Source organism: Perca flavescens, chromosome 22 (genome assembly GCF_004354835.1).
Source record: "Perca flavescens isolate YP-PL-M2 chromosome 22, PFLA_1.0, whole genome shotgun sequence".
In the NCBI taxonomy this organism is placed as follows: domain Eukaryota; kingdom Metazoa; phylum Chordata; class Actinopteri; order Perciformes; family Percidae; genus Perca; species Perca flavescens.
Genome location: NC_041352.1, coordinates 7,693,222 through 7,720,318, shown reverse-complemented (window position 1 = coordinate 7,720,318; position 27,097 = coordinate 7,693,222). Strand labels below are relative to the sequence as shown.

At 40.1% G+C, this 27,097-nt stretch overlaps 3 protein-coding genes across 12 annotated transcripts in view; 2 read left to right on the top strand and 1 right to left on the bottom strand.

Moving 5' to 3' along the window:
- Nucleotides 1-1,205: 1,205 nt before the first annotated feature.
- Nucleotides 1,206-14,803, top strand: LOC114548812 (copine-3-like). 2 transcript variants are annotated; one of them, XM_028568765.1, is made up of 17 exons: nt 1,206-1,412; nt 2,115-2,263; nt 3,137-3,316; nt 3,774-3,848; nt 3,933-4,004; nt 4,096-4,176; nt 4,892-4,981; nt 5,931-6,029; nt 6,346-6,432; nt 6,934-6,993; nt 7,093-7,226; nt 8,961-9,015; nt 9,153-9,204; nt 9,336-9,469; nt 10,146-10,382; nt 10,655-10,767; nt 11,695-11,782. In XM_028568765.1, the coding sequence occupies exons 2-16, from the start codon at nt 2,132-2,134 to the stop codon at nt 10,763-10,765; spliced, it is 1,599 nt and encodes a 532-aa protein (XP_028424566.1). In that variant the 5' UTR covers nt 1,206-1,412; nt 2,115-2,131; the 3' UTR covers nt 10,766-10,767; nt 11,695-11,782. The 2 variants fall into 2 exon arrangements, with proteins under 2 accessions (XP_028424566.1, XP_028424565.1); XM_028568764.1 differs by lacking the exon at nt 10,655-10,767 and having other exon boundaries at nt 1,207-1,412; nt 11,695-14,803.
- Nucleotides 14,800-22,953, bottom strand: idi1 (isopentenyl-diphosphate delta isomerase 1). Its single transcript, XM_028568776.1, has 7 exons — nt 22,824-22,953; nt 18,104-18,258; nt 17,474-17,640; nt 17,297-17,389; nt 16,673-16,803; nt 16,291-16,395; nt 14,800-15,457 (listed from the first exon to the last, which is right to left on the bottom strand). The coding sequence occupies exons 2-7, from the start codon at nt 18,253-18,255 to the stop codon at nt 15,245-15,247; spliced, it is 861 nt and encodes a 286-aa protein (XP_028424577.1). The 5' UTR covers nt 18,256-18,258; nt 22,824-22,953; the 3' UTR covers nt 14,800-15,244.
- The window catches only part of LOC114548813 (WD repeat-containing protein 37), a 26,445-nt gene continuing 17,711 nt past the window's right edge, over nt 18,364-27,097 (top strand). Inside the window, exons 1-3 of one of the 9 annotated variants that reach the window (XM_028568774.1) lie at nt 18,364-18,381; nt 24,442-24,716; nt 26,862-26,958. In XM_028568774.1, coding sequence (XP_028424575.1) covers nt 24,564-24,716; nt 26,862-26,958 — 250 coding nt within the window. In that variant the 5' untranslated portion in view covers nt 18,364-18,381; nt 24,442-24,563. The other 8 variants (XM_028568773.1, XM_028568766.1, XM_028568770.1 and 5 more) reach the window with 8 other exon arrangements.

The following is a 27,097-nucleotide window of genomic DNA, read 5'->3' as shown; positions in this document are numbered from 1 at the left end:
AGTCTGCTGTAAAATATGTAAAGTATGGATACCCAAAATGTCTACTTAAGTTAGGTAACGAAGGTTGGTCTGGTTTATTTGCCTACATCCTGGTTTTTAAACCTGGTTCAACCATTTACTACTTTAACCACTTTGTAACATTGTTTTGAAAAGTGCTTTATAAATAAAGTTTATTGTTATATGATTGATTTGATATACTATTTGGTGCTAGAAATGTTAAATAAGGAGAATCCCTGGAAGCGATTATCATCAGTAGCCTAAGCTTCATTTGGTAAAACGCATGTTTACAACGATGTACACTAGAAGTTCACTCTGTCTTAAGAGCAGGTCGTAAAAATGTACTGACTGTTATGGAAATGGCTTAATACATTTTTCTTCTTATGTTTTGTTTATGTTTTGGTCATGGACTTTGATTTTATTCATATTTTAATTTTATCGTAAATATGAGATGCAATGCAAGTACAAATAAAAAATCAAATTTAACCTACAAAACCATAGCCAGCTTCTACTTCAATATTTGTATGTCAAATATGTCAAACGTTTTTTTTATTTATGTTTGATGCTGTCTTCTTGTCATGCAAATAAAGAAATACTGAATGTATTTTCACAACCAATTTTGTCACACAACCAAATTGTAACAGACTTGGGACTTTGTCTTCTTATGCGCATCCAAAAGAAAATGAACATACTTCACTCAGTTTTTTTAATACATATGAAATAACATTTATTCAGTGATACTGTAGTTGCAGAAATTGACAAGTAACTTAGTAAGTTACTTGCCGATTGCTGCCACTTATATACTGTGAATTTGACATTAGGTTTTTGTTGCAGTGTAAAGCTGATGGTTGAGATAAGCGCATTTATAAATCATGATATTGATCTTGATATTGCTTTCCAGTGGTCACAGTGATTTACGTTACTTGTTTAATGTTGCACACACCACTGGGGAAAAGTAGTAGGCTGATCACTCTTCTGGTAATCCCTTCAAAAATGAAACTCTCGTGACCTAACTTCACGTGATTAAACAGAGTGGCAGGCAGATAATAGTTTACTACAACTTCCGGTAAATAAATTAAAGATTCATTTTTCAGATTAGGAGTTATAAATTCACGATAAAACGGGGTTGTCAAAACAACAACAACAACATCATCATCATCATCATCATCATCATCGTCATCATCCTCCTCCCAGTTGTAGAGCAGACGTCACGATCTCGTTTTGGTGGGCGTGGTCTTAATTTTGGCATGTCAAGGTACTGCAGAGTAGACAGAGCAGCCAAGCAAAGTCGCGATACTTTTGAAAGGGCGATACCATACTGCTACAGTGTAACGTTAACGTTTCGAGCTACTAACACCGCCTCACAAAGTATTTTCTAGTTTTGAGTCCTGTAACGCGTCCAAACACTTTTAACGGTAAGTTTGAATTTAAATCAGCGGCTGCTTGTGTGTGGAAGTTAACGTGGTTTGCCAATGTATTTTTTTTTTTTTAGCATTTTCTAGCCCAGTTAACGTTAGCTAGCCATTGTACTTTCTCTTTTAGTGTAGCTAATGTTAACCCATCAGCTTTTCCCCTTCACACCGACTAGAAGACCCAGCTATAGTGCTTGAGTTGTCGCATTATCCACGATACTCCCCACTGTGTTGTGCTAGCTAGCTACGTGTTGTAACGTTAACGTTAATAGCTCACGTTAAACCTAGAGTCATACTAAACGTCCTAATAACCCTAATCCTAAAATTACATTGATGTTTGTGGCGTCACGTCACATTAACGTCGGGTATGTAGCAGCCCTAGATGATATCAGGACATTTACTGTACGTCTGTCACAACTTATTGTTAGTGTTGCCAGCACCTGAATGCATGGTAAAAATCTTTTAAAAATATATGTTTAATGTAATTTACCTTTTAGTTGTAACGTCACTGCAAGTTTTAACACATTTGTATTCGCAGAAGTAACCTTACGTTATGTCCTCCACCTTCTAACAAATCTTGACCAGCATCTAAACAATTCTCACATCGTTATATCAAGTTTGTGCCGCGAACAAGCCTAAACGAATGCATTTTAATGCGTTATGTTCACACGGTAAAGTCCCTCTCTGTCTGTTTTGTTTCCCCAGCTTGTTACCACACAGACATGGCTGCCCAGTGTGTAACCAAGGTGGAGCTGACCGTGTCCTGTGAGAATCTTCTGGACAAAGACATCGGCTCAAAGTCCGACCCGCTGTGTGTCCTGTTAATGAGCAGCTCTGATTCCCAGTGGTATGAGGTAGGTAGGATGGCTGGATCTGGATTCATGACTTGTATAGAGCTGTTAAAATCAGTTTCATTTAATTTTGTCTGAATGTCAAACACCGCGATCAGTCGATATTCCAAAATAACATCCATCCATCCATCCATCCATCTTCGTCCGCTTATCCGGTGTCGGGTCGCGGGGGTAGCAGCTCCAGCAGGGGACCCCAAACTTCCCTTTCCAGAGCCACATTAACCAGCTCCGACTGGGGGATCCCGAGGCGTTCCCAGGCCAGGTTGGAGATATAATCCCTCCACCTAGTCCTGGGTCTTCCCCGAGGCCTCCTCCCAGCTGGACGTGCCTGGAACACCTCCCTAGGGAGGCGCCCAGGGGGCATCCTTACCAGATGCCCGAACCACCTCAACTGGCTCCTTTCGACGCAAAGGAGCAGCGGCTCTACTCCGAGCTCCTCACGGATGACTGAGCTTCTCACCCTATCTCTAAGGGAGACGCCAGCCACCCTCCTGAGGAAACCCATTTCGGCCGCTTGTACCCTGGATCTCGTTCTTTCGGTCATGACCCTCCAAAATAACATTTATTTTGAAAAGGAAAAAAGGTGTTCCCTGCTCTAAGAAACTAGTTATACTGGATATTTTAAACATACGCTTTACCTAGGTGTGGCAGTTACAGTAATCTGTTGCTTGTGCTAGAGAAAACCCTTGTAAACCCTCAAATGGAAAAGTCAGTGTTTTGTAAAAGAGCATTCACATCATGTCCATTTCCTGTTTCATCAGTGCATGTGTGCCAATACGTACTACTTTATATACCTTTGTTCAGACCTCTGGATCTCTTTAAATGGGTGCATGTTGCAAAAAAAACACAACAAAGCATTCCATCCTTTCCTAACAGGTGGGGCGCACGGAGAAAGTCCAGAATTGCCTCTGCCCAAAGTTTGCAACAAAGTTTGTTGTCGACTACTTCTTTGAAATAGTGCAGAAACTGAAGTTTGGGATTTATGACATCGACAACAAAACTATTGACCTGAGTGACGATGACTTCCTGGGGCAACTGGAGTGCACCTTGGGCCAGGTAAGGCTTTCTGTCTTCTTACAGAAGGACACAATACATGTTCATACAAGGGCGTCTTTTAGCTTCTAAAGACAATAGATACATCCACTTGTGGGTGTTTGGCTCTGTGGTGTGCTAAATGTTTCAATTCCTTACTTTTAGTTTTGGTTTATGTTTGGTTCCCATTTCCCAGCAGTATAACGATTTATTATAAACTGACATCACAGTGGAGTCAGTCAGACAGGTGCAGGACAGATCCTGTGCTGTAATAACATACTATTGTTACAGATCACGAGTTATCATCCCTGATAAGTATTTGCTGTGTAGGCGATCTCAGTGTAATCTGACCCCATATGTTTGTTCTGCCTGGCTTTATGGATGTTTGCCTCGTGGTCAGGAGGCTGCTGCGTTGTACTCACCCGCTGCTTTCGCTGCGGCTGCTGCTTCTTTAACTGCTTGCTTTTGTACTTTGTTTCAGGTTGTGTCCAGTAAAAAACTGACCCGGCCACTTGTCTTGAAGAACAATTCCCCTGCAGGAAAAGGGACCATCACAGTGAGTGGCAGAGAGAACTAAAGAGAAATGTTGCAGTGTTGTAGTTTTTCTCTCTATTTATTTTCTCTTCTATTCTTCTGCTAGATTAGTGCAGAAGAAATAAAAGATAACCGAGTGGCAAATTTTGAAGTTGAAGCAAGGAAACTAGATAACAAGGTACGGGTGATTGTTTGTTTAAATATTAAATGCTGTCATTCATTTATAAATATTCGGGTGCATTTTACTTATTGGAGTTTTTCATTTACAGGATTTCTTTGGGAAGTCCGACCCTTACCTGGAATTCTACAAGCAGACAGCGACTGGATGGCAGCTGGCTCACAGGACCGAGGTAAACCCTAATGCAAATCCCATTGCTGCTAATGGCTGTGTAACAGCGATGGAAAGAAAGTTACAATTCTTATACAAGTATTGTTATATTAACCTTTAATTTCTTTTCTTTTATAACTTAATGACACATTTTGGTTTTCACTCATAACTGTTTGTGTGAACAAAAAACTCACATCTGTGTTGGAATAAGTGCCCAGCGGAACAGAAGACGACTGTAGCCGTCTTCCTGTGCCCTCACTCAGCAGCTGCACTGACAGACCCCCTGGGACCAATTGATTTTTACGATTGAATGTTAAATCTGATGTTATTTAGAATGAGGGAGCACACAAATCACATTTACGGGTGTGATTGAATTAGAGAACAGCCAATCAAATCAATAAAATTCAAAGCATATTTGCACAAAGCAGCAACGTCCGTGTTGCATCAGGCAGATGGTCACACTAATCCAGACGGCAGCCTGCTACACAACTCCAGAACCACAGATTTATATTGTCCTGAACGATCAAACAAACATTCACCGGGGGAAAGTAATGCCCGCTAATCTCTTTTTCTCCCCGTTTTGATAGTAAAAATGAATTAACAAATTTAAAAGCAAGTTGACATTAATTTTGACTGCAAAAAGGATGACCAAATTAAGAATGTGCTTAAGTTCCATATGAATTTGTTGTTGATGGGGTAGTCTGCACCTGTATAATTTTCCTTAATTCTGTCCTCAGGTGGTGAACAACAACTTGAATCCAACATGGAAACCCTTTCGAATTCCCCTGCAGTCTCTCTGTGGAGGAGACATGGACACACCTATAAAAGTACCCTTAATACTTTTTTTCTAACTGTAACTACGTGCACATCTGGAATGTGTTTCTGACGCTTTCTTCGGGAATTGCATTCAGTGGTACTATGTGTTTACATGGGCATGACATACAGTAATACAACCTTTCTTGAAGGTGTAAATAGTTTTCAGAGCCCGATTATGTTGACCCTTTCAGATATTTTAAAACATGATTGTAGTGTATTTAGTACTAGCTTGATGATATGTATGTTTTTTAACTTCTGAAGCAAGCATGTCAGGAAGGAAGCTGTTTTCAACTATACAGTACAAGTGAGTTACCAGCGTGTTACAGTGTTTGTCTTTTTTATCATCTTACCATCACTTAATGGGTGAAGTGTGTGAATGGAAAAAGCCAGAGTAAGGTCTCTGGTCCTCTGGAGTTTTCTTCATCCAACTTAATCCTGACACAGAACGCATGTCTGAAACTACACATTCTTCTTGTAGTCATTTTGCTACCAGCTTTTATCTAGTAGGACAAACCGTTATGTTTGGAATATCACTTCTGCATGTTTTTGTTTCTTCTGTTTTCTACGTCTCCAGTCCCAAGTTTTTAACTCAAAGGGTCAGCTTGCACAAATTCCAAAAAACCTTTTCCCACTGCTTTGCAGATAGTTTTGGTTTTATTTTCCCAGTTTTTTTTAGGATCTGCTTCCAGCCCAATACAATGGAGGCGAATGGAATTTTGAAGTGTCCCAGTTACTTTGGATAATGCATAGATCTCGCTGTGAACACTGTTGCATAATTTTTTTTTCTAGTTTTGGTGAACGGACCCTTTAGTTGAAGCAGCTGATGGGATTACATTTCACTGGAATTGTTCCTCGTACCATTTCATGTGAAAAATACAATCGATTGATTGATATTTGTATTCTCTTTGTAAAACAGTTTTCTTATTTGCCACATCACTTTTTGTTTTTACCTGTTTCCAGGTTGAGTGTTATGATTATGACAACGATGGCTCACATGATCTTATTGGATCCTTTGAGACAACAATGACACGCTTCAAACAAGCATCACGAACCTCTCCGGTATGTATGTATGTATGTATGTATGTATGTATGTGGGGGTTAGGGTTAGGGGGTTAGAGTTAGGATTGCAAATCTAAAAACATAACCCTATGTATGTATGTATGTATGTATTTATGTGTGTTTACATTGTTTGGATGTAATAACTAACATTTCAAATGTTGTTTCTAATAATCTTGGTGATGGTCAGAACCTACTAGTCATAGTGAATTAGTCTAGCGTTAGAGCACCGACTAGTTCCAAGCAAAATGTACAACACACTACTTTAGTTATAAGGTCTTCTGGCATTGACACCTATGCTGTTGTGTTTTGTCCTCAGGCAGAGTTTGAATGTATCAACAGTAAAAAGAAACAGAAGAAGAAAGGCTACAAGAACTCTGGTGTTGTGAGCGTGAAGCTCTGCGAGGTATAGTACTGTTTTTTTTTTTTTTTTTTGGATGTTGAATGTGCTAACTTGTGCAATTAATCCTTGGACAGGATTGGATGTCAGGCTGGGAGAGGGACAGTCCGGTTAGCCATCTCCCAGTGTCAGCTCTCTTCCCGGCAGGGTGTGAAGCAGAGGGACCGTAGGCTCTGTTTGGTTCTGCTGCTGATCAAGCAAATGCTGTTTGTTGTGGGTATCATAGCAACGTTTTTATCCAGTTACCGCCGCCTGCTGGTGTGGAGAGTTATTTCCTCTACCACAGGCACAGAACGTACGTGGTACTTGGCCGTCGGCTGTAGTCTGTGCAGTGTATTCCAGTGCTAATTTTTGACAAAGATGACGAGGGCCGACGCCACTGTCAGCCTTCGTCGCCTCTAGTTCCTGGCCGTCGGCTTGGTTTGTCAGGGACTTCAATTAGCCGTTTGGATTTGAGATTACATGTGCTCCAATACACTTCTATAAAACAAATGTTTTATCTTTTAGGTGGTGAAGGAGTATACCTTCCTGGATTATATTATGGGAGGCTGTCAAATCAACTTCACTGTAAGTTTTGGCTTCTCTATTAATGCCTCTTTTTGTTATTCATATGTATTCCTGGGTCACTAATCAGTCCTTTGTGTCTGCTGGCTCGCTGAATGTCAGGTGGCTATTGACTTCACAGGCTCCAACGGGGATCCCAAGTCTCCTCAGTCTCTGCATTACATTAGTCCTCAGGGCGTTAACGAATACCTTTCTGCTATCTGGTCTGTTGGCAATGTCATCCAGGACTATGACAGGTATGTATGACACATAAAACGCAGTCTTGTACATTCAAAACTTCAGACAGAATTATCATAGTATTATTATTTGTAATACTATGTAATATACTAATGCAAATTAGTGCTAACTTCCAAATATTTTGAAGAAATAACCCATCATCAAAGTTCCCATTAGTTGTATACAGATCTTTGCCTAATTGTCTGAGATGCCATGATGACAGAAGCATTAATGAAATAACCTGTCCTAATGTCTTGCTTTTTTCTGTTGCTCTGGTCTAAAATTATCTGGCCAAAGGACTACAGTTGAAAATTAGCCAGCTGGCTAACACTGGCACATTTACAGAAATGTTGATTAATGTGTGTTGTCCTTTTATAAAATAAAGAATAAGAATAAATACAGCAGAACAACTGTGACGGTGAGAGTATCAACCTATTGGCAGCTTAGCTTGCATTTCTTTGTGCCAGCTATGGCTGGGATGGTTTGCATTTAATTGACAAAATATAAGGGTTGAGTGGACTTATATCTTTGACGTTATAGCTCGATTTGGTTTTGGAAATACTTTCCTTAAGTGGATCAAACTATTACATCTCAACCCTAATAGCTGAGGTTCTGACAAATTAAGTGGTGTCTGAGCCCTTCATTGTTACAAGAGGTTGCCCCCAAGGTTCACCTCAATCACCACTTCTGTTCATACAAGCTATTGAACCACTAGCAATAGCAATGAGATCTAATAAGCGAATACAGGGGATTACAATTGGCAACAGAGATCATAGAATAGCTTTTTTAGCTGACGACATAATTGTATTCTTAAAACAATTAAACGCATCCATACCAGCAGATCTAATTGGTAGTATCTCCTGATATAAAGTTAATGCTTCAAAATCATTACTAATGCTGCTTAATAGAAATTAAAGACAATATATGAACCAATACTTATTTACTTTCAAGCTCTCATCTAATTTGACATATTTGGGCATCAAAATAACACCTTGTTTAGAAACTAGAGCACCAACAAACTATGAAGTAATAATGATGATGAAAAAACGGCCATTGGACCGTCTGGCCAGGTCAGTGACTCGAGTCTGTTTGGTGTGTCCCGTGCCGTCGTCAGTCTTAGGGGCTCTATCGGCGTTCATTTTGGCCAACCTGACATGTTCAGTAGGCAGCAGGGCAGTCGGGACTCACCCGGGAATGGCGAGCGGAATGAGGGTAACAAGAGTCTCTCAAAATCTGACGAAAATCTTTTAAACTGACCTTTGTTGCCTATTTCTCGCTTAAAATGTTTTCAGAAACATGTTTCAGTGAACTATTTTAGTACAATATGATATTGTATTCTGAACGGCCGCCGTGACAGTCTGGCTTTGAATTTCCGGAGAAAACAAACCCATGTGATGCGTTCGTCCAATCAGCTGCCGGTTTTCATTTTTTGGGCAACAATACAGATTAGCGCCGCCTGCTGTTATGGAGGCATATTACGTCTTGTCTCTTTGGTGTGTTCTGTGGCACTTTTTGGACCAACACGGGGAGACTGATCATTTAAAATCTATTAAAAATGAACATCTTGCCTAAATTCATGTATTTATTTCAAAATATCCTTCTCGCGCCACCTGCAGGAATGTCTAAGAAACTCTTAGCAATCTTCAGGAAAGGTTGTTGACAATTGTATTTGCAAAGAAAATTAATAAAAAAATATTGTTTAAAAAATATATTCTGCCACTTATGTACCAGTGTTTTCTGTGCCTCCTGTGTAGTGACAAGATGTTTCCTGCCTTTGGCTTTGGAGCCCAAATCCCTCCCACGTGGCAGGTAACACTTACATGTAAATATGAAACTAAAAATGCATGCAAAAGTTAAGGCTGCTGTTTGCATGGATCAGATTGAAAAGTAAATTGATAGTTTAGCACAGGAACTGATATATAAGGGTATTGTGTTTTGCTTAACAGGTTTCCCATGAGTTTCCCCTGAATTTCAACCCAGCAAATCCATTTTGTACAGGTATGTTTACAAATCTTTGCACTGTAAATTTAGACCGATGAAACGCATATTATCTAGTGACCATAGGCAGCTTAATATGCAGCAGTACACTGTTTGTAGTGTGTTTATACATGTGTGTATGTGTGTTCTAGGCATTCAAGGTGTGGTGGAGGCCTACAGAGTGTGTCTGCCCCAGGTCAAACTCTACGGTCCTACCAACTTCTCCCCTATCATCAACCACGTAGCTTGCTTTGCTAAGCAAGCAATCCAGCAGACCACTGCATCGGTGAGTGTTTGTGTGTTCAGCCATCACCAGTTATGACTGTTGGCTCTCATGTGGTTGTGCAACATTGAGCAGGATGGGGAAAGGAGCCTTTCAGTACTCCTTTCCCTTTAATATTTGTGCATTATTTTCACAATGGAACAACATGATTCAATAATAGCTTGATCCAGAGCAACAGGAGTTTTAGAATTATAACATAATGATTGCCTGTTCAAGCTATTTTCAGAAGCCAGGCTCATAGGTATTACATTAGGATGCCCTGAGAGGCACTGCCTTGAGTTGTATGCTTGACACTAGCTGGATATGCGTGGAACTCTGTGAACCCCTTGATTTCCGGTATAATAACTTCTTCAAAGTGTTAAGTAATGCCTGTGTTGAATGAAATTATGGTCATAATAGTCTGAAATATTCGCTCTGGTACAACTCGCCTCTTTGCCTTCCATGCATGTCATTGCTTAACAACAGGTGAATACCACCCATGGACAGTGGCTAGTTAGTAATTAGGCTTAAATGAATTGGATGGAAAGAAACTAACAAATACATTTGGATTTGATTTGAAATCGAGTACACCTTGATCATGTCGGACTACAATGTAAGAAGCATTTGGGTCCTTAAATCTTGCAAACCCTTCAGCCATTTAATTAATGATCTACTACCATTGTCCGCTATCTTCCCGAAGCAATACTTCGTTCTGCTGATCATCACTGACGGAGTGATCACCGACATGGATGATACACGCAGTGCCATCGTCAACGCCTCTCGTCTCCCCATGTCCATCATCATTGTTGGAGTAGGGGGGGCGGACTTCAGTGCCATGGAGTTCCTGGATGGAGACAGTGGACGTCTGCGCTCTCAGACTGGCGAGACTGCCATGCGAGACATTGTCCAGTTTGTGCCATTCAGGCAGTTCCAAAATGTAAGTCCCAGTGAAAACACTTTTTTTTTTTTTTTTTTTTTTTTTTCATAAGCTAGCTCATTTCTTTAAAAAATTGCATGCATTTCAAACCTTTTTTCTAAGCATTTCATGCCGTCATTTTCAGTTTAACTGGCTTCAAAATTACAAATCCAAACAAACTATAGTAGTGTCCACCCACCCAATAACCAGTATACATGCCCAAACCCAGGGGTTCCCAGCCTGTCAACCTAGTAAATCTCACTTAGCTTACTTGTGTATTTATTTCTTTTCAGGCGCCCAGCCAGGCTCTTGCCCAAAGCGTATTGGCCGAGTTACCTCAGCAAGTGGCCTCCTTCTTCAGTTTATTCAAACTGAAGCCTCCCCGTGATCCCAGTCCTTCATAGGGGTACCCCAAATATTTCAGTCATAAACCCCACCACCACCCTAGCCTTTGCTTGGCCTATATCAATAACTGCTTCACTGCATGAAGCATGTAGTGCTATCCTCATTTCTTTTTTCCTTTCAACTTTTCCAACTCTGTTTTGCTAAAGATCCATCGTCAGTGCTGTGTGTGTGAGAGAGAGTACAATACATTCTGTACCTTCTGTTTGAGGATCTGAAGTACTGTGACTGATCTCAGAAACATTCTTGTTTATATTAAAGGGAAAAGTCCCCTCTAGATCACAAACACAGATCAGTTTGTGATACAATTTTCAGTTTTTAGTTTCTAATAGACAAACATAATGTTAATATATTTGCAGCACAGCTACAGTAAGAGCATCATATTTTCACCATTAGCAGTATATTTCAGGTTGTGGTGTGAGTTATTGGATTTAAGGCCTTATCACACAATCAATATTGTTTGTATGGCTGGGTTGTAATCAAAATGTTGCAAGCCTCAATGAGCACCAGGCACAAACTCAACAGCTGTTCAACTATGCTGTAGTACACCCTATTCAGTCAATCACTGGCCAACAGTCCTAAACTAAGAGGAAATGAGGAAATGACGAAACAATATTGCTGTTGTAATTGCAAATGCTGTCACTGTTGTTGCTCCCTCCATCTGTTAATGCAACAAGTATAAGCAACTCCTCTGGAGGCTTCCAAAATAAGTGAGAGAAAGGTGGCATCCCGACAAAAATACTCTCAAAATAAAGTGCAAGTGTGGACTTTTCCTTTTAAACTCTTCATCTGTATGACTTTCTACTTCTCATTCACGCTCCCCTTCGCCTAATTAAATCAGCTGTGATAATTATCACATGCTAATTATATTAAAACATCTCTTCACTGTTCACTGCACTGTGCTTTTTAAACTCTGTCTTTCGTACTGCAGGGTCCTCAAGAAGCACTGGCAAAGAGTGTGTTGGCAGAAGTACCAGGTCAGCTGGTGGACTTTTACACTACAATGAAGCTGAGTCCACCCACATCCATTCCCGCAGCAAACTCTGCACCAAACCCTGTACCAAACCCTGCGGGGACCATCTGATACTACAAGGAGGAAACCAGACATACAGTAGACCTAATTTCATCTCCTGCATATATAAAGCAGATCCCAGCATAATCTCATCACTCAATTAGACAAATGTCCTTCCTACCAGCATGCAGCTTAGTCAAAGATAGCCACCCAAACCACACACAATACAGCAAAAGTAAGCACTCCACACTATGCCAACAATATTAATATTGATGTGTGCTCATTTTAGCTTTTATTTAGTGCTACTGCAACCTGAAAATAAACAAAGTAATCATTCCATCCATCATTTTTGATAGATAAATTTGATAGGCAGGGAATTGCACTTTTAATAATAGTTTTTTTTTTTTTTTTTTAAGTATTCGAGATAAACAAGGAAGCATTCGTTGTTTCTGTAGTACTAACTGAAACAAGATACAGTAAATCAAAATAATTGTCATTGCAGTAACACTGCACTGCTTCTGCTAGTTTTTTCTTTTAATGCATCATAGGAGTGTGCAGTTTATTTTTATGCCAACATGAAGTTACAATAGTTATGTAAAAGACTTTTACACAAGATAACAAAGATGATCTTTTAATCATGGCACCAATAAACGGTGAGGTGACTCATATTGTTACTTAGTTTATGAAAATTGGTTTCGGCTGCGCTTACTAACATAATGTCATTGTGCTAACCGGGCATTGTTAGCCTTTACAACAGAGCCGCTTCACTACACTTCTTATATAGTGTTTCATTACAGAGTTCTCTGTTGATATGTGTTTGTCACTGTGTGCTCGCGGTGGGAAATGAATGTAAACCGAGCGGTGTGCCAGAAATGTAATGCGCCATGACGTAGCTCCCCTTCAAGGCCAGGCTAATGTTGGCGGTCCCTCTAGTGGACAGAACGTGTAACAACAACCACATGCTTATAGCGGCATTGACAATGCATAAGCCTGAGTAGCGTAGTACATATTTATAACAGGCTGCGTTTGAGCATAAATATTCAACTATTATTTGAATATCAAAAAAATTATATTTGAATAGTATTACAGAAGAAGACAGACAGCTCTACCCCATATATGAGGTTTACATCCTCAGTGAAAGCATAATGGAGGAAGCATAATTATGTACATGTAGCCAAGTAGCGTTGTTGCTGTTTTGGCACAGATAATTTATTTGCATTAATGTTTGACGCACATGCTTTCCTATGCACTTACCTATAGTAATGTTTTACTCAATGAAATACTAAATTCTGTGTGTGGGTAATAAATCCAGTAAACTCAGAGCTATTTATACCTTAAGTATAAATCCGTAATCTTGAAATAACTAGAAAGTCTCATTGTAGTAGTGTCAGATGTGCTTGTTTTGTGCCAGTCTTATCACTTGTGTATGTTTTACTGTGGTCTACCATTGTGCCAGTTACTTTTGGTTATTTTCCCTTCAAAGACACCGTTGGGTAGTTCCCTGGACAAGGACTAACACGTTTCTATTCCAATGATATGGCTGTTGACTTAATCTCTGTTTATATATATATATATATATATATGCACACGAGTATTAAACATGCTTTCACCATAGAAACTATACAGTACTGCTTATTGAAATCTATGCATGTTTAGTGCAAGTGTTTATTATTTTTTTAATTGTTTTTATATGGTTGTACAAGACAAGCTGTAAAAAATTATGTCTCATATATCCGCTTTAGTGCTCAGATAGAAATGGGCAATGTGCCTTATCAACATAAGCTTGCTAATAAAACATCTTAATAAATACAAATTGAACTTGACCTTAATTTAACACCTTTTTAAAAAAAAAAAGAAAATGTCTACTGCCCTTTGTATATTATATCTACCAACAGTGTGTACCTAACAGAAATGACCAAAAGTTAACTTTACTTGTGGTCATTGGGATAACTGCAGCATATGAATTTACAAAAGATACAATGTGATTGTTTTTTTATTTTTTATTTGTTTGATAATGTGAAGTTGTAGAAAGCTGCAGTGGCCTAATGGGTACAACTTTAGAGGTCCCATAGTGCTCCCATGCTCATTTTCAGGTTCTAACTTGTATTTTGGTTTTTATTTAGATATAAATGTAACTCATTGTGTTAAAAGGGCTTTTGTGTTGAAAAAACATTGAAATCTCACTTGAACCATATGAGACCTTTAATAAACTCTGAGCCTAATCCTGAACTCTGAGTTGATATACTCAACTAATGTGCAGTGAAGTGAGGTAACAAAACATTTGTAGGTAAAAGAAAGGTTCTCTTGGAAAAAAAAAAATGCAAGTATTCACAAGTTCATCTGTAGATCTAAACAGTATTACGTTTTTGAACTTAAGGTAACACTTTGTGCAAACTTCTTAACCTAAATTGGCACACATTGTCCCTTAAATATATTCAAAAAATACTTTGCAGCTGGTTGCCTTACTCAACTATTTCCTACAGTGATGCCCCTGTAATATTAAGCCTGCAACATTGTAACTGAAGAGTGCGCCAGCTATTGAGCCTTTTGGCAAGAGCAGACCAGATTTTACTGCGCCTGTGTTGTACCCCAATGATATGACGTGTGCAATCTCCTCTAATTACCCTTATCCTTCTTGACTATGGGGCCCATAAACTTTCGCCCGCTACTTCCAGTTTAGCATTCTGCTAACTTAAATGGGGGATAAAATGATTTAATCATACGGGTCTTCCTGACTTTCCAAATCAGAGCCATCCAATGCAAAATACAGCCGTCTACTGCCAGGGTGGCTTGAAGCTCAGAGGTAGAGTGGTCGCCCCTCACCCACAATATTGGCGGTTTGATCCCAGGCTCCTCCGTCCACATGTCAAAGTGTGGCTGAGCAAGACACTGAACCCCAAGTTGCTCCCCAGATGCTGTATGTATAGCTGTCCTCTGCATCCTAATACTTAAGATGGGTTAAATGCAGTGATTCAATTTCACTACATTGTACTGTGTGTATGTGACGAATAAAGTTTCTTTAAGTTTCCAATGACAACACTTTATTGTGTAAAAGAGTGCAAAGACAAAGCTTGTTCACTGATATTGTCGACAATATACAAAATTGACAGTAGTTGTGACATCACCTCAGTACTTGGAGACACTATTCTTCTTAACCTAGTGACCTGTACTCAGGCACTTTATGTTTTTATATAAAAATAGGCTATTCTCTTCATTAAGTTGTTAATAACAAGATTGCATTTTTCTTCCTAATAAAATAAGATGTTGAATGTCTTTAGTGTGCATCTTATCAGACTACCTGATGTATATGTTTTCTTAATACTACATAAATACTGGGAGTCACCCTAACAGCCCTCCTTGCATTAACTCGTGTAGATGAATGCACCTCAGAGTGTCAGGGGTCTCTAGCAGCTTAACCTTAAACCTTTAGTTTGAAATGACTGAAGGTAGAGCCCAATCCTGGTTTTGGTTACATGCGGTGGATATTGTTGTGATCCATGAACTGCTTGAGGTTCTGCAGGTTGTCCCACCACTGGAACAGGAAGGTCTCTGCAATGAGACTGAACCAGGGTGTGATCTCCAGTTCTTTGCGCTTGGCCTTCTCTAACATCTCCTTCATCTCCTCCTTGCTCACATAGCAGTGGCTTTTAATCTCATTGGGGTCTGGATTCAACTCCACGTCCTTCGGAGAAACATAAAAAAAATAAAATAAAAAAAAAGATGTTATTGTCCATAATGTAAGGTATCCACAGCCAAATGTAGATGGTATTTGTATAAGGGTGAACCAAAATAACAAGTTTATATTTTTTTGTGTTGTATAAAACCAGCAAGGAGATATTATGTCTGGTTACCCAGATAGGAAATAAAGTAGCAACTTGAGAAGAAGGTTAAAGATCCTTGTAAAGAGTTTTTCACAGATTGCCGGGTATTCATTTTTCAGAAAAACTGGTGCCTATCTCTATGACTTGAATGTAGTGATAAAACAATAAAGGCTGATTTATAGTAGTATGTAGTAGCGTAGGCTCTATGCAGAGTCTACGCTGTAGCCTACGTAAGTGGCCTCCGCTGTTGTGAGGATTTGTACTTGTGCGCTGGTGTGTCTGCGTCGTTCTAGCGTATCTCTTTAAGAGAATAGCAGAGCCGGTGTGTGTGCGTGGGGAGTGTGTTAGAGCGAGGGAGAGAGTGACAGGGATTAGCTTCGGAGTGAGTACTGACTCCGGCAGAGCAGACGGAGAAACAAAGTGTCTCCCCTGTGCTTTCTGACCGCGGAAAGCTGTAGCATGAAAAAAGTTAACCCTCTCCCGAGAACCCAGAAATCAGTAGAGGAAATGCGACGCTACCAAGCCCAGCCAAGCAGACCAATCACAGCGGTCTGCGTTGCCTCGGCGTGTAGTTACATTACTAGGTAGATCCAACGCAGAACCATAATGCAAGCTTAAGAGGCACAAACCGGGGCCAGATACATCCCAAATCCTAATGTAACTCAGCTGTAAGTCCAACAGAGTACAGCGCTACCTTCTGCATGAAGAGGATGTAGTCAATCTCATGTTCTCCCCACACACCGTCTGACTGGGCCTTGTAGTGGATCCTTGTCAGGTACGTCATCTCATCTGGTGTCACCTGTGGAGCAACAGGAAGGCAGAGGAGATCAGACGCAAGAAAAGATTCTCCCCAATCCTCAATAATCCTCCATTAAGTGCAGAAGCCGGGACTTCAACACACACACACACACACACACACACACACACACACACACACACACACACACACACACACACACACACACACACACACACACACACACACACACACACACACACACACACACACACACACACACACACACACACACACACACACACACACACACACACACACACACACACACACACAATACCTGTTCCATAGGGATACCCAGTTCAGCTTTGAGTCTCCTCTGAGCAGCTCTCCTCACTCCTATTGCTTCCTTCTCCTCCAGCTCACTCTCTGTGTGTAAAGGGTGACTGCAACATGTGTTTGTGAAACAGCCTGGGCACACACACACGGACGCAGGGGATGGTTAAACACAGTGCCAATGCCGGAAGTGTTTTGTTCACTTGCTATGCTACGTGTGACACCATCTCACATCCCTTATTTGATAGCTCCTCGATCCTCGGCTGAACAGTTGCTCTGTCCCTCCTTCGTGAAGGCCATCCTAAAGCTCTTATGTCTTCAACTAGGAGGGAGGATTGAGGAGGGACCACAGAGGAGCTATAAGCGAGGATACACGAGAGCAGCCTTCCCTGAAGCCGTGCAGGACGTCTCACCCCTCTAAAAACACATTTTCTCGTTTCCTCCCCCCTCCCATGATTTCCTCGCGTCACTCCCGTGCTTCCTAGGTGGGACGGACTAAGACGCAAGGAAGGGAGGCAAGTGGAGGAGCGATGCAATTTAAGGAAAGTGAGATATACCTCGTGTATCGCGGTGGATCACAAGGGATTTAGGATATTGGTTAAACTGATGATGATGATTTGTCACTGACCTGGAAAAGTGATTTTGGCATCAGACCTCTGTTGTAAGAGCAGCTTCTCCTCACTGTTGAAAATGAACACGCTGAAAGCTCTGTGTAATAAACCTGGTGAAACGAGCAAACAATTTATGTTTAAGCTACTAGAGGCGAGACAGGTGTGTACAGTTCAACTACTAGACAGACAGGTACCGTTGTCAATGTTGGAGTTGAGGTGGCAGTTTTTCTTCGTGTCCGCTCCAATCTTGTGGTCGTTCTCGTCGATGAGGATGCACATCTCGGACAGCAGCTGTACCTGCTTCTCGTCCAGGTGATCTGTGGTTATCTTGGGCATTCTGACTGCAGACGGTCTCACCTCACTGCAGGGCACAGGAAGAGGAGCAGGCAAACAACAGTTAGGCCCAGTGCGTATTCACTTCCAAACAGAAGCTGTGCACTTTTAATATGACATTCTGAACACGGTAGGTAGTACTTGACCAAAAAGCCTACGGCTTACTAGCTTTTTTTTATAGCATTAAGTGCAGCTTGCTTAAGTTGTTGAAGAGAATATCCTCAGGCTTTCCGTTGCTATTTTGAAAGTTTGTACTTTAACCAATACGCAAAGCCACATGAAGTGCAAGACTTTGTAAAGTATAATTTGGCATGACTATTGTTTCCTTACTAACCAAAGAGACAGTCAGTAGAGCTGAGCTATCAATAGCACAGACAAACATCATTCCTCAGCTTAGGGTCAACAACAGGCTTATCTCTGGCTTCGCCTTCTTTAAAACCTCAAACCATGACTTGAAGCTGTTTTTAGAAACCTATAGAGTGCTACCTTACCTTGATATAGCTCTGCAGCAGTAAGTAATAGGTGTGTAAATAGATCCGTGTCGCGGTGTAGCAACTCTTCCAGCGCCAGGTACGTTTGATTTCAGCACAGCGGCTCCCTCGCAGGACACCATCCGAAGCACCGCCCACACACCCCGCACCATCGCCTGACCAAAACAGAAAACCAATCACAACGTCTGAAGGTGTGGGCGTTGGCAAAACCCGGAGAGGAGTTCCCTCGGTCAGGATCGGAAGATACTATTGCTCCTGAACTGAAGTCGGGCCCGATGGTAAACGCTAACACGAATGCCCATAAAATGTGAGTTTTTGAAAATGTTATACATCGAATAAATGATAAAACCCATTGAATCCTTACACATATGCTTATGGGTTGAGTAAAGTGAAAAGCATAAAGCATGATCAGTTACCTGTCACACTTGTGACATGCATGCATGGTTTGTTGTCATTTAGGCTACAGGTCAGCTGCCATAAGTGGTTTTTAGGATTTTTTTAAAGCTCTACTTTTTTGTTTTTCCATTCATTTTATTGAATTACTTCAATAGGCTAGGATTTGGCCAGTCAGTAAATGCCAAAAGCTGCCAGAGTGCCCCTGTATGGAGCTAGAACAGTCTCAATAAAGATAAATGCACACACTACATTCACACATGCACACACAGGATTCATACATGCACACACATGATTCATAAATACACACAGGATACACAAATGCACACAAAATTCACAAATACACACACAAAATTTATAAAGCACAGAAGATTCACAAATGCATACAAAATTCACAAATGCACACAAAATTCATAAATGCAAACAAAATTTACAAATGCACACAAAATTCATAAATGCACACACAATTCAGAAATGCAAACAAAATTTACAAATGCACACAAGATTCAGAAATGCACAGGACAAGATTCAGAAATGTATTTCTGATGCATACACAAATATATCTTGATTTACAAACTGCTTGCGGTCTGTAAACTTCTTTTGCATTTGTGTGTGAATTTTGAGACTCCCCTGACATGGCTCAACTCACAAATGCATTTTTTTAAACAGGGAATGATCTGCAACCAATCAGATATCTCCCTTGTTTTAGCCAATCACAAGAACGCACCCCACGTGGGGGATTGTTTACTTATTAGCCAATTGAGAATGAGGAGGTGTTGTCACGGCACAGCGCCCCGCCCCCAGAGATCCCCCTTCCTCCATTTTGAACTGCTCACGTTCATTGTTTATGTTGGTTGTGGAGGTCTTTATTCTAGAGACGTCGGATTTATCTGGTGGCTGCAATTAGAAGAAAGGACTTTACTTTTGACCTAATCTCCCAGTCGATGGGAGTGTGTTCTCTGCATATTCATTCGGGTAAGTTCTCTTAAAATGTGTTTATGTTGTCGGCTCTTAAAGCCATAAAGTGCACCTAGCTAACGTTGTGGCCTTGCCTGCTAAGCATAAGTGAACACACCCATGCTAATCATTTAACACAAGGCTGTTAGCTGGGTCGCTGTTTTTTGTGCCATTTGTGTTTGTAAAGTTTAATGTCCGGTGGCATTTTCATCTCTTTTTATAAGCGGTTACTGTATATGCGTGACGTTAGCAGTGACTTAGAAATGTGTGTTTATCAGTTGTAGCTGCAGGATGGGAAGTAAAGTTGCACCTTGTTTACTTCACTAGCAACATTAAATGAAAGCTAAAATGTATAAGTAGTTTCCCATGTGAATTCATAACGGTAAACATTTGTCTTGTATTTGCTGCTGTCTTTTAACAGGGACTAAGGAACAAACGGAGGCTGCACTACCATCACCAGAAGGGAGAGATGAGGAGGAGAGGGAAAGCAAAAGATGTTGAATAGATTATTTGCTATATTAGAGATTGCTATTCAAAAAATAAATGCATCAAATTAACTGATTTGTCTGTGTCTTTTGTGTGTATATATATAATGTTAACAGTTTTTCAATGTCTATCTTTCCATCAAATTGTGACCTGGAGACAGGAAACTTCTAGCTGAATAATTATACTCAGATGTTACCTGTTTTAATAACTAGTTAGGTATACAAGCTCTTAAAAGACATTAACGAAACGTGTATCTTTTTTATAACATTTATTCAAACATGACTATATACTGTACACAAGTATATTCAACACGAAGCGACGATCAGACTCAGCTGCCGATTATGGTGTTGCTTCCAGGCTGCAGACAGAAAGAGAAAGCTTTAGGTTAGTCCAGTAGTTATCCAAACTGTCCTGGTAAGATTAGAATTGTATCACAAGTATATTTTAGCATACTGTAACATGAAGGTACTTCATGTAAATGTGTAGTGGTGTAGTTTATGGTCTTAACTGACTGTTGATCATTTAACACACTTAGCTACACCTAGCTCTTATGTTGGTTGTAGCCTTGTAGCTTGTGCGTTTACAGTACTATTTAACCTTTCTCACTTACAGTTTACTGCATATCATATTACCTGTGGCAACCTTCATTAGCTGGTAGTGTTTACCTTGTTGTAGTTGCTGATCATATTTTGCACCGCATTTGTTTGAAAGCTAGAAGCTACTGGACAATGAGCTAATGTTACATGCAGTAAACTACAAGCTAATGTAAACTGTTAGCTACTGTAAGTTTAATGTAATTTAGATTAATTAATGCAATTATCCTTACCGGTAAGTGTTATGACAACTACAAAGTACAAACATGAATGTTTGAAAAGTTTTTAATTCATTGACATGGGATAAATAAGAGAAAACGGTAGTAACGTTACCTACCTTTGCACATTGCAGCCAAAGTTGCCGACAGAATATTCTCCTCCTGCAAGCAGACTGACGCTGATTCACTTTCTCCATCTCAACAAAACAAATTAAACAGCCCAGTTCACAGTTCCACATCCATTTCTTCAAGTGTTTTGAAATGCAGCATTCACACTGTTGCCCCCTATACAGTCTATGGTTGCCCCTGGTTACCGATAGTGTAGGTATGCCGAAATGGTGGACGGGCTCAGGCCATAGGCACCTCCCAAATCGTGACGTATGTCATGTGGGGTGCGTTCTTGTGATTGGCTAAATCAAGGGAGATATCTGGTTGCAGATCATTCCCTGTTTAAAAAAATGCATTTGTGAGTTGAGCCACGTCAGGGGAGTCTCAAAATTCACACACAAATGCAAAGAAGTCCACAGACCGCAAGCAGTTTGTAAATCAAGATATATTTGTGTGTGCATCAGAAATACATTTCTGAATCTTGTCCTGTGCATTTCTGAATCTTGTGTGCATTTGTAAATTTTGTTTGCATTTCTGAATTGTGTGTGCATTTATGAATTTTGTGTGCATTTGTAAATTTTGTTTGCATTTATGAATTGTGTGTGCATTTATGAATTTTGTGTGCATTTGTGAATTTTGTATGCATTTGTGAATCTTCTGTGCTTTTTAAATTTTGTGTGTATTTGTGAATTTTGTGTGCATTTGTGTATCCTGTGTGTGTATTTATGAATCATGTGTGTGCATGTATGAATCCTGTGTGTGCATGTGTGAATGTAGTGTGTGCATTTATCTTTATTGAGACTGTTCTAGCTCCATACCCCTGGTTGCCACAGGGTGCCAGGAGTCACTCAGCTGCTGCATAGATGTCAGGAGACGGTAGGCGTTTGATAAAGGTATATCATATGGTATTAGCACCAATATGTCAACAGTCAACATTGCTATTTGCCTAAATTTTAGATATCCAAATAGATTTTTTTCCCCCAACAGTACATTTGTGGATATCTGCATTGCATTGTTTGTAGTCATAATTCTAATTGTAGATATCTGAAAAAAATTACATTTTTAATAGTCATAATGTCAATTGTGAATATCTGTAATTACATTTGTACTATTTAAATATATTTAAAATGCATTTTAGATATTGAAAATTACATTGTGGATATCGGAAATTAAAATTGGGACTATAGTAAGAACTCTATTCCAAATATTTAAAATGTTCATTCTGGATAGGAAGAATGTCATTGTGATATCTGAAATGTTCTTTTTGACTCGGAAGAACTGAATGGATATTTGCAATACCTATTCTAGCTATTAATGATAAAACGGCTTGCCATGCTAAATTAATTCACCAAATCAATTGCTACATTTTTTGACTGTTGGGGGTAGCAGTAGCTTAGTCTGTAGGACTTGGTTTGGGAACCAAAGGGTTGCTGGTTCAAGTCCCCATGCGGACCAAGTACAGAATGTGGACTGGTACTTGACCTCCTGGGCATCGTACACCCAACTGCTTAGGGCACCTTTCATGTTTTTTATTTAGGTAAAAGTGAATTAATGGCCAAATAAAAGTCCTGCCTTGTAATTGTTACTCAAGTAAAATGATGTACGTATGTGTTATCACCAAGGTGGTGTATTTCATGTGTTAAAAGTAGGCTTCTCAATCCAGTAAAATGCCCCCTGTGATTATACTCTATTTTTTATGGTTACACTAGTGTATATTATAGCATTATATAATTAGATATCACTTGCATGCATTAACATGAAAGCATACAGTAGAACATGGTGGGATCTTGCTGTACTATTCCAGCAGACTCCACTTCGTGTTTTCCTCCTAACACTGATCGTTAACACGCCATCAGACCACTGCACAGCTCGCACCACCTAGGCCTCTGACAACTGAACATAAGTAAGCATTGTCTGCTACATATATGACCTACAGTGAAACCGATATAACGTTAAATTACTTACAAAGCAATTGTCCGGTTTCAAGTTGGTAAACCTCGTATTTTAACGTATTTTGCGTTTGCTCACGACGATATTTTAGAGCAGAAAACTGAACCACCTAGCATAGCTTTCACTCCCTGCTTCTGAGGTCACGGGTTTTCATTGGATACCTAAGCATGAGTGTGACAACCCATTGGCTTTCAAAGTGCAAACATAAAACACGTGATACGGAAGTCGGTGCACCAATGAAATACGTGATGTGTCAAATTTTGGATATTCTGGTACTTTACCGTCCAATATCAATGTCATACGTCGACAACCTTTTAAAAATTACAAATTGACAGCTTTAACGCTAACGTTACATACTTGCATGTCGAGTTAGGGAGGCTGTTAACCCATCCGTGCTGTGGTTTAGCTGCTACAGTAACGTTATGTGATGTGTAAAGGTTAGATACTGCTGTTTCCCCGGAATAAAGATCATATAGGGAAGGTAGCCTGCTATACCGTTTAGCTTTCGTTTCTAGACCTCCGTGCTAGCTAAGTATGAATTTATTGAGGTAACGTTAGTGTGACAGCTGTGAGTGTCTTTGTTTTTTTTGTATATGTCAATCAAATCGGCGATAGGTTGAAACGTCGATTATTAATTTTGAAAGCGTAGCTACCCTGTTAATTTTATATTGGCAGTTACTGGGATTAACGTTAAATACATGCACGTTTCAGTATTTTGCTTGTAAATGTATACTTTCATTTTCATTTTATTTTGTTTATAAAGGACAACGCACATTAATCAACATTTCTGTAAATGAGCCAGTGTTAGCAAGCCGGCTAATTTTCAGAAAACCGACATTAGCACAGGTGAACGTGTACAAACAGAAGTCAATACGACACCACAAAGACAGCTAGCCAACTAGCTAGAGCAACAAAATAAACTTTCTCAAGAAGCCATGCAGGGCGAAAGATACCGTTAAGCTAGCTAGCTAAATTCTGGTATGCATTGTCCAATAACGTTAAATGGTGATATGCCATCATAACGATAAAACGAAGCTGCACAGTCCCAAAATGTCTCGTCCTCAGCTAGCTAGCTAAATTCTGGTATGCATTGTCCAATAACGTTAAATGGTGATATGCCATCATAACGATAAAACGAAGCTGCACAGTCCCAAAATGTCTCGTCCTCTTAGCATGTCTAAGGACCGTGACGCTGAACTTCATTCAGATACTGTGAATTGAATGTCACAAAACCGCATGTCAAATGCAGGTTTATTGACTTTAGGTCTGTCAGGTTTCCTGGGCTGCCAATAGTAAATTCGCATGACTTACAATTTACCTAGGGACGGCAGTTTGTCCGACAAACTTTTTATTTACGTTTATTTAACCTGTTATTTCCGTAACGTTAGTCATCTTCATGAATTACTTCGAAAAGAGGTTTTTATTGGAAAAAGTGCTTGGTTCATTACATCAGGTATTCGCCAAAATGTTGTTGTTTAAAAAAAAAAAAAAAAAAAAAAAAAAAAGTCTAAGTCAGGTTCTTAAAAATATAATTTTTGCTGGTAGTTTGGATCTATGAAGGGGAGTTTACCCTTTGCTTTGAACAGTTCCTTCATTGGCTGTGAACCTGAGCTTTACTTCCTTTTATCTGCAGAGACAGGTGGTGAACAGACCAACCTAATCTACCCTCCAGCCAAATAGGGAGTCTGGCCTTTGTTTACCTGCCTCTCAGGTAAAAGGGGAGCAGGGGGCAGGGCCACCCACCCAGTAGGAGGGATGCCTGTGGAGGGCGGAGGCAGCAGCGGCTCTGCTTCGGCCGCCCGTCACCCCAAGCAGAAGCGGAAGGCTCACAGTTTGTCTATCCGGCGCACCAACAGCACAGAGGAGAGGCCACTAGGATTCCAAAGAGGAGACATGCTGGAGGGACAGGTGAGGCAGATGCACCAACAGCTTTTTCTCTCTCACACTCACACACAAGCATGCTCTGACAGCTGCAGACAAGCATTTTGGCAAACATACAGCTTATTAAACAACGTGATAACATATCTTGTAGGCATGGCCCACAGACTCTCTTGTGGATCTGCTAAAAACACATACAGAGAGTTATTCTCTAAGCATTTGATTGTCATTTTGTTGCGGTGTGAGGCTGTTTTTTTTTTTGTCAGAAAAGTACAGTACCAGCTGGTTGTGCAGCACTGCTTTTATTTTGTACGTGCCTGGTGTTGCAACATCCAATGTAATGTATTAATGAGATGTGGTTTCTCCCCCTAGGGAAAAGGTTAGTTATTTTCAGGTAGCATTTTAGTTTTTTTTAATGTCATCTAGATTTTACATTCTCTAAACTTACCTGAACTGCGTGTTGTTGGTTACTGATTTCTTTTTGTTAAAACAAAGGGATCTACTGTGACTTTTTAAGCCATCACGTTAGTGATTAACTATCTCCAAAGCGGTTATTTAAATTACAGTTACAATTGATTTTATTTCCCCCAGAAAGGGAAGACAGACCGTAAGCCTTTACATGAGGAGGCATTTCCTGATGCAAACCAGTTGTAGCAAACTGTCCAGCTTCTTTACTACTGAGATAATAAAAGTTGCTTTTGTTTGATCAAGAACACCCTGTTTGTTAACTTTGGGAGTTGGCTGTAGAGTGACCATATTCAGAATCTCTCTGATAAGCTGAGCAAAGGTTTTGGGAGTGATTTTAGATGGTATCATGATGTATTTCTGTCATGGGAAATACACCATTCTACCAAACTGGTAGAATGAATGACAAAACATTGTCTGTGCCTTTTTCATGATCCAGATTTTGGAACAAAGTATTCAGTCCAGATAACATGATGCTTTATTGTGTTGGTATTGTGTGTGTATTGTATGGCCCAGTCCTAGTTTTGGCCATGGAAGTCCTTTAGCATTTTACTTTCTCTGCTTGACAATGTCAGCTCAGCTTGCACTGGCCTGTTGTCTCATCAAGATTTAATAGGGGCCGTGTGTCCAGGTCTGATTAGTCTTTTCCCCAGGCCTTTTTATCTATTGCCAAGACATGCTGGCTCTGTTTGTGTCTACCACCTAGTCTACCCCCCACAGCAAAAGTTCCACACACGCAGACGGCTTTATAGACCCATATATAACACACAGAATGCCTTTTCTTCCACACTTTCAATGCTGTCATTATTAGCCAGAGTATGGTGCAGGTTTTAAGGCCACAACTAAGCAGCTTTAAATTCATAAGGGCGGCCTGTTTGCTAATGGAACAAAATATATATTGTTATTTAAGTGTGTTGACATGCAGCACAGCCAAATGGTCAGGCGTTAATGTCTCTGTGACAAACCGTTGGTTTTGAATGCGTGCCAGAAGAAAGAGTGACAGTTTAGTATTTGGTTTCCTCGTCTTTCAGAGAGGCTAGAGAAAGCAGCAAGGTGAGCTGTCAAATGCAGCCTTTTGAATCCTTTGTTTTCATGGCAGCTTTTTACGTCCATGTTAGTCTGGTGTAGACTGGTGATCACCTGATAACTGGGTACTTTAGGAGTTCACGATGGAGGTAAGTCAGTTGAAATCCGTTAAAATGGTTGGACCCTGGCTGTTGTGTGGTTAGGGTTTTTAGGTTGTAGTTAGCCCAAAATGTGGCTGAGTTTTTACACAATTGGTGGCTGATTAAATAAGATAAACATACAGGCTGTGTTTGACACTGTGATGCTGTGTTTGAGATTTATGTTTCTTTCAGTTTGTTTAAGCGGTGTGTATTTTATGAGTTACCCACACTTCTCTGTGAATAGTGGTAATACATTAGATACTTGTTTGTCGTTGTAAAATTGTATTTGTGCCTGTCAGCAGCATTTTATTGTTTTGATGCTTTAATGTTAGAACATATTAAGTTGTGAACATATTTTAAAACGTTCTTGAAGTTCAGATTTTTAAGCACATACTGTATATCATTATACTGTAAGTAAAAGAGAAATACCACAGTGGAGCTCTCCCGCTCCCTGTGCCAATGTGATTCCTAATTTGTAGCCCTATATGCCAGTTCACCATCAGGTTTATTCAAGCATTGTTTTTTTTCTCATCTGTCTGTCCAGGACTCGAAACTGCCCCTCTCCGTACGGAACAACCTTCTTGACCTTTTTGGCCAGATTGAGCGCGAGTTTGAAAATCTTTACATTGAAAACCTTGAATGTGAGTGACTGATCGAAAGAGTCAAGCAAATGTATTTAGATTGCATGTAGCTTTCTTAGGCACATACCTTACTGTATTGATTGTGTTGATTGACTAACCAGATGGTTTCCGAACTTGGGCAGCGTTTGCTTACTGATGC